Genomic DNA, 15524 nt, shown 5'->3' on the forward strand with positions numbered 1-15524 from the left:
TAAAAAATGGTATGCATCGTGTATTGGTATGCTATAGCTGACATTGGCATTCTTTTCATTTTATGTCTCTCCATCTGTTCAGCTGCAACTTACCGGATTCATTATTTAGATTGAATCACTGGTCAGGCAGCTCCCATGGCAAGCATTCAAAAGCAGGGTGTTAGAATTGCCCCTTGCTTTGAGCACGTGTCCGTCTGCTCATGTGTAAATGAGTGTACTCAATCCTGTTTATATAAAAAGGTTAGTTCACCCAAAAGGGAAAATTCTGTCACAATTCACTCACTGTTCAACACAAATAGAGACATTTTGAAAAATGTATTTTACAAGCAATGGATTTTCTCTTCATATGAATAAGGACTGAACATGTGAAGCTTCAGAAAGGTCAGCAGATCATCATAAAAGTATGGTCACATTTACCGTTATAGGTGAATTTTTACAGATGCAATTCATTCATTTCAATAGAAACCCACTTGATCGACAATTTCGTGTGAGGGCAAAATATTTCCCCAGTTAGAGTTTGCAACGGGTTCAAGACAAAAGGGATTCGCCTCTGCTTTTGAAAATGACTGATGTGTGAACTATGTGAGCTCATACATTATTACAACATTGACTATAGACAATGCACTGAAATTTCGCTCATGTGAGCACCAGTGTTGGGGCCAACGCATTATAATTAACATTATTTTTTTTTTTTCCAGTAAAAGTAACACATTAATTAACAACAAAATATCCAAATAACTTTTTCAAATATGTAACGCAAGTTACTTCGTTTTCCCATTTATTAAAAGAGTAGTTCACTTTTGATAAAACTTTTGCTGATAATTTACTCACCCCCATGTCATCCAAGATGTCCATGTCTTTCTTTCTTCAGTCGAAAAGAAATTAAGGTTTTTGATGAAAACATTCCAGCATTTTTCTCCATATAATGCAGTGGGAACCAAACAGTTCAAGGTCGAAAAGACACTTTCAGTGCAAACTGTTCAAAGGGCTTTAAACGTTTCCAGACGATGAATAAGGGTCTTATCAAGCGAAACGATCGTTCATTTAAAAAAATAAAATAAATAAAGTTTAAGTTTTATAATCACAAATGCTTGTCTTGCTGTGTTCTGTGACGCACGTTTTGTGACTCTCCTGTTCGCTTAATGCATTTAATCTCACTATATTTTGCTCCTGACCTTTTGTGCAATTCAACCATATACATATAAGCAACTTATTACTAGATGAACATCAAATTTGTGTTTTCTTTTTTATAGCTGAAGTAAGATTGTTGGACTGCATCCAAAATCGCATACATCCTTACTATATAGGCGAAAAACGGTATGAGATGAGAATAAGCAATGTAAAAGTAACGTAATTCATTACTTTCCATTAAAAAACGAACTAAGTAACACAATTAGTTACTTTTCAGGGAGTAACACAATATTGTTATACATTACTTTTAAAAGTAACTTTCCCCAACTGGTGAGCTCAGTTTAAAGGGTACATATCATGCTTTTAAATCATTCATTTTTACTTATAAATCATACATTTGTGGTCTATATAAAGCATAACTGCAACGCTTGGGTCTGAATTCCTCATTATTATAGCTCCACAGGCCCCTTTTCTGATGTGCTTCTGTGAGCAAGTCGTTTCGAAGCGGCCCCTTTAAATAAAAAGGAGTTGCGTCATTCCCCGCCCGCTTTCCAGGTCGCTGAGTTCACGGTCGGTTCAACTCCCCGCGTTCGACCATTATTGTAGTTTGATAAGAGATATACGATTACTATAGACGAATCCGGCGAAACTAAACCGGGCGCCATTACTGAGCTGTTGCTGGGTAGCGTTGCGCCATTGCCTCCTATTGTTTTAGTTGCAACTTTCGTCCACTGGAATAAACAGCCCGCGATTTACGACTGTCACTAACGTTACAACATTACCCCTTGTATAATGTCGAGTGGGAAAACAGTTTCTGTTATAAATTGTTTCAATGGTGGCAGTAAAATTTCAATTTGGAAGAGAAAACATTGTGAATACCCCAGGTCGACTGCCCCTGTCTGATGCCGTAGTGTTTACACAGATTTCCTGGGCGAGTACAAGAGGCGGACATTCGCGTATAATAACAATTATTTAATGACTAAGTAAAAAAATATAATAACATGTGATATAGTGATCAGCAAAATCTACTCACTTGCTATTTTTTTCTATTCAATTAACATGCTATGGTCATTAAATGGCTTTCCTGAGCTAAATGTAACGTTATGTGACATTGTTCTCCTGCTGTTATATTGACCTCTTTCCATGGTTTAAAAACACTAATTGATGTTATGTCCACTTTCTAACTGTAACGTTACCTTACCCTTGCCCGTTGCAATGTGAAAATGAGATAAATAATGGACACAAATGAAAAACATGAATTTGTTTATTTGATTTCATTTATTGTTGCCAAATGGACAGATCTTTTTATAGTTTCCTCGTTAGCAAACGTTAGCATAGCTAGCTTGCCAAGCTATTTTCATAAATAATCTGTAAGATCATTTGTACCTTCATCTGTGACTGGAGGCCACTGTCTAACATCATCAACCCAACAAGTCATTCTGCCTGGCTGTAGCTGTCATCGAGGGTGCGTTATCACCGAGGTTTGTTTACATACCGGTGCATATGCCGGTGTAACAGTCGCCACCAGATGGCAGCCTACACAGAACGCTCGTCGGATTCGTCTAGCTTCAAAGAACATTTTTATTCACAGGTTAACAAAATGTCAACAACGGAAGACTTGTCCATCGAGCCTTATATTCGAGCCAGAGCTAGCGAGTTGAAAAAGACGACGACGACGACGAACCTGCAGAACAACGTCTTCATATGGATGCAGTGGTATGTAAGTTAAGTATGTTGTTTTATTAGTGAAAGTCGACTATTTCTCTTGTTAAAACAAGATAAATGACTGTGGTCTGATCTTACCACTAAAAATCTGTATTGATAATAATATGATAACTTACGTTTAGAAAGCGTCAGAAAACACAGCAGCTAAATGATAGATTTACCCCTCATTCAGACGAAGTCGATCGGCAAACCCTTATACTGGGAGGTTGTTGAAGTGTGGATACTTGAAGTGCTTCAGGTCACTACATCCAAAAACCGAACATTTTGACTAGCCCTCTCGTAACTTCTGCATCATTTAGCTTGGACTACAAAATCGGAGCGAGAAATAAAAATGGCGGATTGCTCAAAGTGTTGGAGTCAGTTCCGCTGCAAATACTGTGACGTAATTGTTCAAAAAACTTAATAGAGAACAGAAAAATCTGAACAGGTTGAAAAATATGACCAAAACAGAATATAAAGATATAAACGAAGCACCTGAAGAGAATAATTTCATATTTTCTGTACTTATAAACACTCCTCCAAATATACAACAAAATGCATTTAAGGGCTAAAAAAGTGGATTTTGCATGATATGTGCCCTTTAAAAGTATTAGAAAGGTCTTAAGTTATAAAATATAAAGTTTTTCCAGGTCAGAGTAAAGTAATGCAAGTGAATGTCTACCACAACGCAAATGTATTGACGCTTAGCTTAATACGGTCAACTACTTTAAAGGAGTAGTTCACTTTTAAAAAATACTTTTGCGGATAATTTACTCACCCCCATGTCATCCAAGATGTCCATGTCTTTGTTTCTTCAGTCAAAAAGAATTGAAGGTTTTTGATGAAAACATTCCAGGATTTTCTCCATATAATGGACTTCATTGGGAACCAAAGGGTTCAAGTTCCAAATGAGAGTTTCAGTGCAGCTTCAAAGGGCTTTAAACGACACCAGACGATGAGTAAGGGTCTTATCTAGCGAAATGATCGGTCATTTAAAAAATAAATAAAAAAGTTTAAGTTTTATAAGCACAAATGCTCGCCTTGCTCTGTTCTGTGATGAGCGTTCGTGACTCTCCGGGTCAAACTCATTCATCAAAATGAAGAAATCTTTTTTCGAGTCATGACTCGAAGGGTCCTGATAAGACCATTTATCGTCTGATGTCGTTTAAAGCCCTTTGAAGCTGCACTGAAACTGGGACCTTGAACCGTTTGGTTCCCAATGAAGTCCATTATATGGAGAAAATACTTGAATGTTTTCACCAAATTTCTTTTCAACTGAAGAAAGAAAGACATGGACATCTTGGATGACATGGGGGTGAGTAAATTATCAGCAAAAGTTTTTTTTTTTTTTAAAGTGAACTACTCCTTATATAGCCCACTATATAGCCCACTTTGAGTGCATTCTGGCTGACATATATTATTTTGCTTTTGAGGTTACAGACACATTATAAAATGTTTCTCGGAAGACTCGAGTATTTCTTCATGGTAAACAAAACATTTGACAGATGTAGGCTTTAGGAGCTCAAGAGTGCCCAAGCAAAAAAAAAAAAAAAAAAAAAAAAAACAACAAAAAAACGCACAGGTTGAAAGAACGAACTGTCAAGATACACAAATAGAATATATAACAGATTCAAAATAAAGGAAGACAAGTAAACTTGTCTTGCAGAACATTTTCATTTGTTAATGACCCGCTGATTGTATTGGAAATGCCACATTTGCACTTGGGCGTAACATTGAAATCATTATTCTTATACAAACTCTATGTAATTTAATTGGCCAGTCTCCGCGAAAACATTAGAATGTAATCCAACAGCTATCCTCATCATCTATCAAATTCCAGCCTTTCATCCCCTCACACAGCGCTGAATATTTATGAGTTTGCCGACGTCACCAGAGCGCTGAGCAGCGCGTGAAAAGCGGGATGTGAGGGAGGGAGCATGCGGGGAGCGCGAGAGAAGAACGCTGCCATGCAAACCATCGCTTGACAGCGTCTTTTTTTTTATTTTCTTTTTTTTACTTCCACCTGCGTTCGTTGCATAAGGATTGTGCATTTCATCTGCCAGGTCATTGAAATCGCCCTTCTTATTTCGATGCCCGAGTGCGATGCATCTTTCTTTAACAGACGGAGTCGCGTGAAGGATGCTGCACACGGAGAATCTCGTTGTTTGACATGCACTGACATTTAAAATGAGCCATCTGAACCGTGCACGTCTCGTGCATTTCGACTCATGAGTGCACACGCATGCTTTTAATCTGAGCATAATCTCCGTAGGCTGCTCTGACACATTTCTAAACGTTTGTAATGGGGGTCAGCACAAGACCCCGAGGCGGTGGGATTTGATTGCAAGCTCTATTACGTGTTTTACTTATATATCATATATACTTGCATCATCAGATAGGCGCGTTGATCAGCAGCAGTTAAGCTTGGTGAAACTGCGGCGCGCGCGGGTTGTGTGTGGTGCTGAACGGACAGCTCCCTCCACAGCGGATCATATGGATCAATACTAGGGGTCTGACAGTGTCGCTCTCGGGCTTTAATGGCTGTGGCACGCAAGATCAAAACTCTGCTGACGGTCAACATTCTGGTGTTCGTCGGGATCATCTTGTTCTCGGTCTACTGCAGGATCCAGGACCGATCCGAAGAGCTCGTGCAGATCGGGAGGCTGTCGGATCAGAGACTGCGAGGCAGGAATGCCAAAGTTACGAACTCCTTGGACAGACAGTCCATTCTCAAACGGCTCGAGCGACTGGAAGATGTGGTGTATAATCAGTTAAATGGTATGTTAGATTTAATCATCTTTGACTTTCATTAATAAGCCATTCACATGAATTATATAATACATAATAAATCAGTGTTTTGTGGAGATCTATCCATAAGATCCAACTTATCTAGATTTAAGATTTTTAATTTTAGATTGTGAAATTTACTGTAATTGAATACTTTCAATAAGACTTTTTTATCGCATGACAAAGACATGTTTATGATGCAATAAACATGTCAGTAAGATCAAGACAGGATAAAGCGGACCTAACCTATCATTATCACACTCATAATAACTGATTAAACGTAATGATCTATTAAGCATTTCAAAATGTTTTTTTTAATGTTATTGCCTTAATATAAAGTGCTATGGGAAATTAGAGAAAGGACAGTGTACTGGTAAGGGCTCATTGCCTGATTGTAATACGTTTTGTTTTGTGTCTCTAACTCCATGCTGAGGGGTTTCAGAGATGTTGTTCTGAAAGTTTTCTTGTCTCTCTGTTACATTATGTCTGCAGAGACAACAATTTACGCATTTCTCAGAGTATGCTATCTTTCAAAAGGCCAATTTAATTTATAATTCAAATGCAATTCTACATCTCTATATCTGGAATACAAAACTGACCTCTCTTGGACTTGAAGTTGTACACATTATTTGAGACTGTTTATTTATGTGCATATTTTGACAGAAAAAACAACAATTCAATAAATCGAAGCAATGAATCAGAATTGAAATAAATATTACAATTATTCTAAATTCCCAATCATGGATGAGGAAAAATTGCAGTATATGTCCATATATAATCTGCAGATTTCCACTGAATTAGACGCTGCGTCATTCATAACATTAAAAACAAATTCTTCATGTATATTTGGTTGCATGACCAAAATGAAGAACTCAGATTTCTATAGAATTTTTGACCAGTTTTAAATCCACAGATTTTACCCCAAAAACAGTGCAGAAAAAAGTCTCTCTTACCTGCAAAAAGAAATTGTACTTCTACGATCTTGCTTCCCATGCACTGGCATCTGTTGTTGCCATAACCACACTTATCCTCTCTATTCTGAGTTCTTTTCTTAGATTAAAAGAGCCCATTTCCTCAATCATTATGTTCTTAGACCATAGAACATTTTCCTCCAGAACACATCTGAAGGTCATAGTTCACGTGATGTGCTATATACTTCATTCAAATGTCTGTTAAAAGACCTATCGCTCTCTTTTTGCTTTTCTTTAGTGCATCTATTTGATCTGATTGTTATTCCGTAAGACCGCCACCATTTGTGCATAAAGGGGGTCACTCTGTCAGTTAGAATTATCCATCTTGCATTTGGAGGAAAGCCAAGAGGGAATGCTTTACAAAAAAAGGCCCTCTAATGTACCCTACTGATTGAAAGGGCTTTCATTCTGCACAAGTGCCACCACATATTTCTCCCGGAGGCTTTTCCACTCTGTAGATTTCACCAGTCTGTCACAAATGTTCTTGATGTTGGGGCCGATATACATTTTATTTTGACACGTATTTATCTGATGCCCATAAAACGTGCGAGATTGCATCCGCCGACTGAATGTGATTTTGAGACTGGAATAGGGTTTCCCTTGATGTTTTTAAATTTCTGTTGCCGTATTTAAATCGTAAGTAATTGTCCATTTTTATGTTGCTTTATTGTCTTGACAACGAGACCCAGAGGATTACGCTAAGGTCCGATTGGATTTCTAGGACTCAGCGAGTTTTACAAGAAAGCAGTAATTGTCTGGCTGTTGATGGCGCCCTCATCCCTTGAAACATCTTCGCAAATATGCAGTAAATGTTTGTATGAGCATTACTTTAATGAATAATTTCCCAGAGAACATATAACACATTATCATAGACAGTGCTTCTGGTTTGAGATGGACAGCTGAATCATCATTTACAACCCCCAAGAGTCATTAAATGAGAATCATAGTGCACAGCATGATCATGCACCTGTTTTTATTTGAAAGGGCATCAGTGGTGGCAAAATTGCAACCTGACTGAACCTGACTGGACCACATTTTGACATAAATGGATTTTTGTCACAGTACCTTCGTTTGAAAGTATACTGTACATGTTTGTGGTATACAAGCAGTTAATTTTGTTTTGGTAAGATGACTAGAAGACTACAAGAGCATAGATTAAGTTAATCAGTGCAGGAAGTGTGATGACGTTTACTATTTGGACAGAGTTTTCTAGAAACGCTGTGTTATTGTGACCCTTTATGTGACTGCTATAAAAATGCAGAGCTATGAGAATGTGCAATTAGCCCCTTGATTAGGCAGCAGATCTACCGTGAGCATTACCGCTAAAGTGTGCTTAATTTCTACAGCTGTAGTTCGGTTTACCTTCACAAACACAGATGTGTTAGGCTGAACCGATTTCTAACTCGGAAGTGATATAAACAGAGAAGGCTATGCTATCATACAAAAGTTTAGGTCTGTGCGAATTATTATTATTTTTATTTTTTATGCTTTTAAAAGAAGTTTGCTCACCAAGGCTCATCAATTTGATCAAAAATGCAGTAAAAATTTCAGTTTCAATGCTCTGCACGATCCCAGCCGAGGAATAAGTTTATTATCTGGTGAAATGATCTGTTATTTTCTAAAAGAAATCATACTTTTTAACCACAAAATGCTTGTCTTGCAGTAGCTTTGCTTTGCCACTCATTACGTAATCACGTTGAAAGGTCACTTTAGGATGTAGGCGGTAGTACCGACCTTGTGTTTACAGTCAAACACCCTTTACAAAAAATAAAAAAAAAGCGTGTTTTTCGCCTTCTATCCTACATTTTCCGCCTGACATTTCCAACATGATTACTCACTGTAATGCGTGAAGTTGTGGACGTGCAAGACGAGCATTTGTGGTTAAAAAGTATATATATATATATATATTTGTATTTTGTTTTTAGAATATGACTAATTTTTTCACCAGTTTAGACCCTTATTCCTCGGTTGGGATCGCGTAGAGCCTTTGAAACTGCATTTGGTTCCCATTGAAGACCACTTTATGGAGAAAGAGCCTCGAATGTTTTTCTCAAAAACCTTTTATTTTCAACTGAAGAAAGAAAGACATGAATATCTTGGATGACATGGGGGGGTGCGGGGGGGGGGTGCGTAAATAATCAGGAAATGTATTATTCTTCAAAAATGGCATGTAGCTATTATTCCAGTCTTCAGAGTCACATGATCCTTCAGAAATTTTTTCGGTGCTCAAGAAACAATTTTCAACGTTGAATCCAGTTACTCAATATTCAATGACTCTGACTGGATCGGGGGCACTAAAACTTAATCGGTCATCACGTTTCACAGTAAAACTCACTTGGCACTTAGATGCAGCTTCTGTGTGTGTTAAATGGCAAGCTTTACCATTATATACTGTATATGGTTTATCACACCGTGTAGGAGCCCCCTATAGGGTTGAGGCTGTGTAGGTGTTCCGTATGCCATGCATCTATAAAAAGTACGACCGCCTTCGAATTTCACCACCATCGATGCTTTATGACCCAGCACATTTTTCTGTCTGATGCATTCACTGTGGACTCTAAGGGGACTGTCCAATCCTGCCTTTCATGTCCCCGTAACCATATTTTCTTCATGAATATTTATGCTGCACTAGCATCAGTTTTGACATGAATTCATATATACATTCAGCTCCCAAATCACCTCAAAAGGAGTGTCTGTTATCCTGGAATCCATAAAGGGGTCAGTAAGCCTTTTTTTCAAATCATGTTACATAATTTAAAGCAATTTGACGTAAAAGTGCATCAGGCCTGAAAGCTGCCAGAGCACTTTACAAGAAAGCAGGACTGCAGGAGATAAACTTGACTGGTAGTATCACAGATGAATGACTGAAGGCCACCACAAACACAGTGGATTATGGTGATTTACAGACAATGGGCATTGGGATACGACCACCTACGCCACATCGTTGATGTTTTTCAACTTCCCGACAGAAAGACTAGCTGGTTGAATATTTTTCCCGTTCTTCACAATGCGTTCTATCACATCTGTGATGTTGACCAACGGGAGTTAGCTCCTCAAACATGGCAAACCAAAAGACTGCTGATAGGTGAAATAATGCAAGGTTCAGTCCTCCTGCCTTTATGATGTTTCCTAGCACAACAGAGTGAAAAATGTGAAATACTGGCAAACGATAGCGGAGGTGCTTCAGTAACACAGTTACTGAAATACCATTTCGGAAGTCATTGAAGCGATTGAATTCAGTCGCCATCCGCCTTCTCAATGACATCACGCAAGCCTTTAAAAGATGGCAAGCAATGATTGGTTGGAAAGCAAAATGTAGTCCATAACACAACAATAATTTAGGACTCAAAATTGCATCATCCTATCTGACACTGTGACTGTGGACAAAAAATAGTGTAGTCTGAAACCTACACTAGACAACAATACGATTGAATGGAAAGAAAACTTTTCTGAAGTCTCCCAAATATCAGATTTTTTCTTCTGAGATAAAGACTTCATGACTCCTTTCAGCAGAGATCTCAACATTGTCTCGGATTGTGATCACACGTGCCAAGAGAACAAAGTCTGCATTAAGAAGTCAGAGATTTCAGTATGAGTGTCAACATTTCTCATGCAATTCTTCTAAGATCTCTGCTATGCTATCCACATTCTACTTTTTTTTTTGTTTCTGTACTGTTGTTATGCATCTACGGAAGAGGATTAGGGCCAAGCAATAATAAAAAAATAAAAGCATCTCGAGATTAAAGTCATTAGTATGCGAAAATAAATCGTTAAATTTCAAGAAAGGAAGTCGAAATGCAATCAAAGTCATTGAATATCGAGAATAAAGTCGTTGTGTTTCGAGAAAAAGCTTGTTAAATTTCGAGAAAAGAGTCAAAATACAATCTTGAGAATAAACTAATTTAATATCGAGAATAAAGTCGTTGTGTTTCGAGAAAAAACGTGTTAAATTTCGAGAAAAAAGTCATTGTGTTTAGAGAAAAAACTTGTTAAATTTCAAGAAAAAAAGTCAAAATACAATCTTGAGAATAAACTAATTAAATATCGAGAATAAAGTCGTTGTGTTTCGAGAAAAAACTTGTTAAATTTCGAGAAAAGAGTCGAAATACAATCTTGAGAATAAACTCATTTAATATTGAGAATAAAGTCGTTTTGTTTCGAGAAAAACTCATTAAATTTCGACAAGAGTCGAAATACAATCTTGAGAACTCATTAAATTTAGAGAATAAAGTCGTTGTTTCGAGAGAAAAAAACTCTTTAAATTTTGAGAATAAAGTCCTGTTTCGAGAAACTGTCTCCATGGTTAATTTGTAAAAACCTTTGCATCATATTTAATGAGTTTTTTTCTCAAGATTGCATTTCGACTTTTTTCTCGAAATTTAACAAGTTTAATCTCGCTCTATAATGACTTTAATCTATAATGTCTTTAATCTCGAGATAGTTTTATTTTATTTTTATTAATGCTTGGCCCTAATCCTCTTCCGTATGTATCACTATACAGTACCAATTGTCTCATTTATTTATATGTTTTTTTTCTATTTAGTAACTTCAGAAGAGACATCTGAGATCCGGTTGAAACTTAAACTGACAACTCAATTAAGTCTAGTGAACTATCAAACTGTAACCTCTTAGCAAAAAGGAAAATATTCCTCTGGACTGGGATCTATATCCTGGTTGTCAGGACTGTAAAGCTTATCATGAGTGAGGTATTCATGATTCTGAACTTCCTAAGTACGCATGCACAGAATATGCTTAAAAGAAAGTGGAATTGGAGTTATCTGTCATGAAATTTAAAGCTTTTTGCAAAAAGTAGCTAACAGGGTCTGTTCATAAGCCATTTCTCAAAGACAGACTGCCGAGCAGCCTGTTAAAATAATGAGTCTGGAAAGTCCAGTCCATTACAGAAACAGAGAAAATGTCACAGAGAGCGAGAGAGAGAGAGAGAGAGATAGAGAGAGAGAGAGAGAGAGAGAGAGAGAATCATAAATTCCTGACACACATCCTTCACTTAAAAAAAAAATGGTTTCCTATATTTTTTATCTGACATTTTGAGACCAAATTGGAGTCCATTTATTTTCCTTTTACCTTTACTTTTTAAAAATGAACAAATGTATTTTATTGAATGCACGAAACAAGCACAAATTACAGTTCCAGTGCTGAGATATGTCCTATAGAAACTGTTTTTATTACCATCTGGTGCATGAATTATAATATCATAAGATTATTCATTTTCATTTTCCAAATTTGAAATTAAATATTCCATCAGCCATGTTGAAATTATTTTATCATTAAAAAACAATTTGCTATTAAGCATACATTTCTAAATGCAAAACAAATGATCAGTTTAACAGTGCTTTGGTCATTTTTTTTCCATAAAAGAAGTCTAGAAATTGTATATGTCTCCTAATATGTTTAACCTATTAGTTGCCAGAACGACTTTACCGAAAAAAAAAGAAAAAAAAGTGCTTTTAAGACCATTCACACATCAGTTCCAAAATACCAGTAAACATGTGATGTAATTAACCCAAAGTGACCTCTAAAGTTGTTGACAAATCTCCTCATCCGCCCGGACGAGGAGACGTGATTTAGTTTCGGTATCACTCCAATTTGAAGACATTTGTAAACAGTGCTTCGTAATTTTATGAATGGCCCAGAGACATTGCTTTTTCAATGGCTTTTGATTGGCCCAAATCACTTCTTAAGTCAGCGCGTTCTGACCTCGTACATACATTCCGTGTTTACACAGTGCATATGTCGGTAGTTTACTGGTAATGGTACAACTTCCCTTACTGGTAAATTGATGGAACCAATTTATCAGTATATTTGAAAAGGTCCTGTTCACACATGATCTGTTATTAGTAATTTACCGGTAATTTACCAGTAAAGACTGTATGTGTGAACGGGGCTATTGTTTAGTTTGTTGCTATTGTTAAAAGTATTTCATAAATCGGTGTAAAAATGACGTTTATTTTCATGTAGAAACAGAAACCGTGCTAATGGTTTACGTAAAAGCAACTGCCAATTAACTTACAGACTTGTAGATTTAGAAAAGTACAAATCACCAGTCTCTATCATGTCCTTTCCATTTGGAGGATGAAATAATGGTAAGAGGGCTATCGATTTTTTTTTTAAGAGGGAAGAAAACAGAATAATTGCTATTCCACAAACAGAGCCTGTTTCCTTTGGTCTTTGTAACTTAATTTCTTCAGCTCACTGTAATCACTGCTGTCTCTTTACAATAGGGGTGGGCGATATAGCCTAAAAATTATATCACGATATTTCAAGAATATTTGCGATAATGATATTTATCACGATATAGAAAAAATATATATGAAACAATGTTTTATTGGTGATTGCAGCTGGCTGGCAGCAGCATTAGTGCAAAAAAAAAGTATAACATAACTCCTTATCATTTTATTTTAACAATAACTACAGTAATACATTAACAATATTAACAATAACTTCAGAAGCCTGCACAATATTGTCACCTAATAAAATTTACCTAAACTTTGAAGTACAAAAAATTTAAACAAACAGCGGCAATCCAAACAAACCTTCAAAATGTAACAGTTGCCTTGCATAGTTTTTGGATTAGCATCAAATGAGGTATACTAATTTATACAATAATTGTATAAAATCGGAACATTTAGGGAAAAAAAACATTTAGTGGGGAATAAATAAGAGACAATTGTAACACTAAATCTGGTAAAACTTTACACATTGCTCTTTGTATTGTACATTCATGAAAAAAAAACAAGGTAACAAATCAAAAGGATTAATTATTATATAGCCTAGTCTACTATAAAATTGAGGCATGTTTAAAATGAATAGCACAGCTGTTTAATGAGGCAGCAACATATGATCGATAGGACAGAACAAAGGCTATTAATAATCTTTCATTGCGCAAAAGTATTATGATATGAAAGGCTCCAATATATCGCACAGCGCTTATGCGCATCCCGAGCGCTGAATGATGCGCTTGAAGCAACACGGAGTCACAGCGCGCACGCGCAGCGCGTCGAATACTCCGCACTGAACAGTTCAAAGCACAAAGTAAATAAATATTGATGCGTAGCGTCGTGTATAATATACAGCATCTAGCTATGCAATCGTTTATCGAGTCCTTTCTTTTAACAGTTTTACATTTCAGTTACTGTGGGCGTGATGAACAATAGTGCTCTGACTCTAGTGTTTTGCTCTAACAGACACCCGGCCGGTAGAAAGTAACATGATGATTTAGTTAACGTTACAGCAATAAAGTCCAGCAAGATAAAGTTGTTTTATGCGAAAGGATAGAACTTTTATTTACAAATATAATAATAATAACATTGAATCATCTTAGAAAGAGTTTAATCGTGTTGACTGTTGTACCCGAACTGCGGAAACTCTGAAGGAAGATTAGGCGAATGCAAAATGTACGCTAGTAGGGAAGTGGTGAAACGAGTTTTCATGCATATTTGACAAAAAAAAATAATAATAATAATTGTGTTGTTGGAGATCTGACCTCTTGTACTCAAACAACTTCCATACTATTGAAGTAGCGCCCTTTTTAGGAACTAAATCTTGATCTGATCCGGAGGCTGACATGCTGCTGTGTTGTTGTGCACGCGCTAAGTAACGTAAATACGCCATACGTCATCATATCATCAATATCGCGATATGACAATTTTTTATCATGTAAAATTTTATACCGGTATTATCGTGGACGGTATGATATGGCACAGCCCTACTTTACAACCTTCGAGGCATATTATTATATTAGTACACACACATACACACACGCATTTACAGACAGCGGTTAATAGCATCTCTGAGCTGAAAAGCAGCTAAAACCATTGCCAAATTTATTTGTATCCAAAAAAATAATCGGTGAAAGTCAGTTAGCTAGTTAGTTTGGAATTTGAAATACCCTACGTCTACTTTCAAAGGATTAAGACTTGGGCTTGAATTGATACAATAAAACTTATGCCATCATTACTGTCCATATCACTGTGCTGAGGAAGCCTCTGGAGCTGAATTTCAGATATGGTAATTGTCGTTTCGTTTTTGGCATGCGCTGTAAGTGGTAGACCAATGACAACAGACTGGGTCATCTGACCAATCTGAGCAGAGTATAGGCTCTTGTAAAGGATGGGTTTAGGGAAACCGGATCCTTGATCAAGAATTTTCAGATACTGTGAGAAAAGAGGTGATTCTGCAGTGTATATTATTATTTGTTAGTTGTACTGTAGATGGTTTAAGATGGTCTGCTGAATCCTGCTGCTGAATGGCCAATGTCCTGCAAAGTTTAGCTCCAACCAGTTCTAACACACTCGCCTGGAAGTTTCTAGCAAGTCTGAAGACCTTGATTGGCTGTTGCAGGTGTGATTTGTTGCAGCTAAACTCTGCAAAACACCAGAAGCAGGTTTGGACACCCTTGGTCTAGAAGGTCTCCCAGTCTGGGAGACCTTCTAGACCTGCAATTTTATCTGCAATTTTCTAGTAACTCTGGTTTAATTGTGTTTAATTAGGGCTGGAATACTAGGACTGGATTTGAGAAACCCAGATGGTCTCAAAGCTTGGTCAAATTGGTTTTCAGTTTGTTAAGTTGGTTGTACATCACTTAACAAGTGATTGTATTTGCATTGTATTAGCAGACCACTGCATTAAGTCATTGATATGCAGTTTCTCTCTGCCATTGACAGCTGGCTCTCAGGGATTAGTGTCAAAATGTCAGGCCACTGTGTAATAAAATTCTCTCAAAACAGCCAACAGAGGCAGCCTTCGAGACAATGGAAATAACAATGACAGTGAAAGCGACACAAACCCTCAGACAGTTTCCGAGAGACAATTTCAGCTCAAGCTTGCCAGAACACCTATGATGCAAGAACTCAGACTCCAAGTCATGTCAACGCTCTGGGAGGTCACGACTGCCAGGAAGAGAGACAGACC

At 37.1% G+C, this 15524-nt stretch overlaps 1 protein-coding gene across 1 annotated transcript in view; it reads left to right on the plus strand.

Annotated features, from left to right (window-relative positions):
- The first annotated feature begins 4746 nt into the window (after window positions 1-4746).
- Window positions 4747-15524, plus strand: part of galnt9 (polypeptide N-acetylgalactosaminyltransferase 9) — a 92534-nt gene continuing 81756 nt past the window's right edge. The window contains exon 1 of the mRNA XM_039658610.2: window positions 4747-5613. Within this exon, the coding sequence (XP_039514544.1) occupies window positions 5373-5613 (241 nt within the window). The 5' untranslated portion in view covers window positions 4747-5372. The remainder of the gene's footprint in view (window positions 5614-15524) is intronic.

The sequence above is a fragment of the Pimephales promelas genome, chromosome 4 (genome assembly GCF_988280905.1).
Source record: "Pimephales promelas chromosome 4, fPimPro1.hap1.1, whole genome shotgun sequence".
NCBI lineage: Eukaryota > Metazoa > Chordata > Actinopteri > Cypriniformes > Leuciscidae > Pimephales > Pimephales promelas.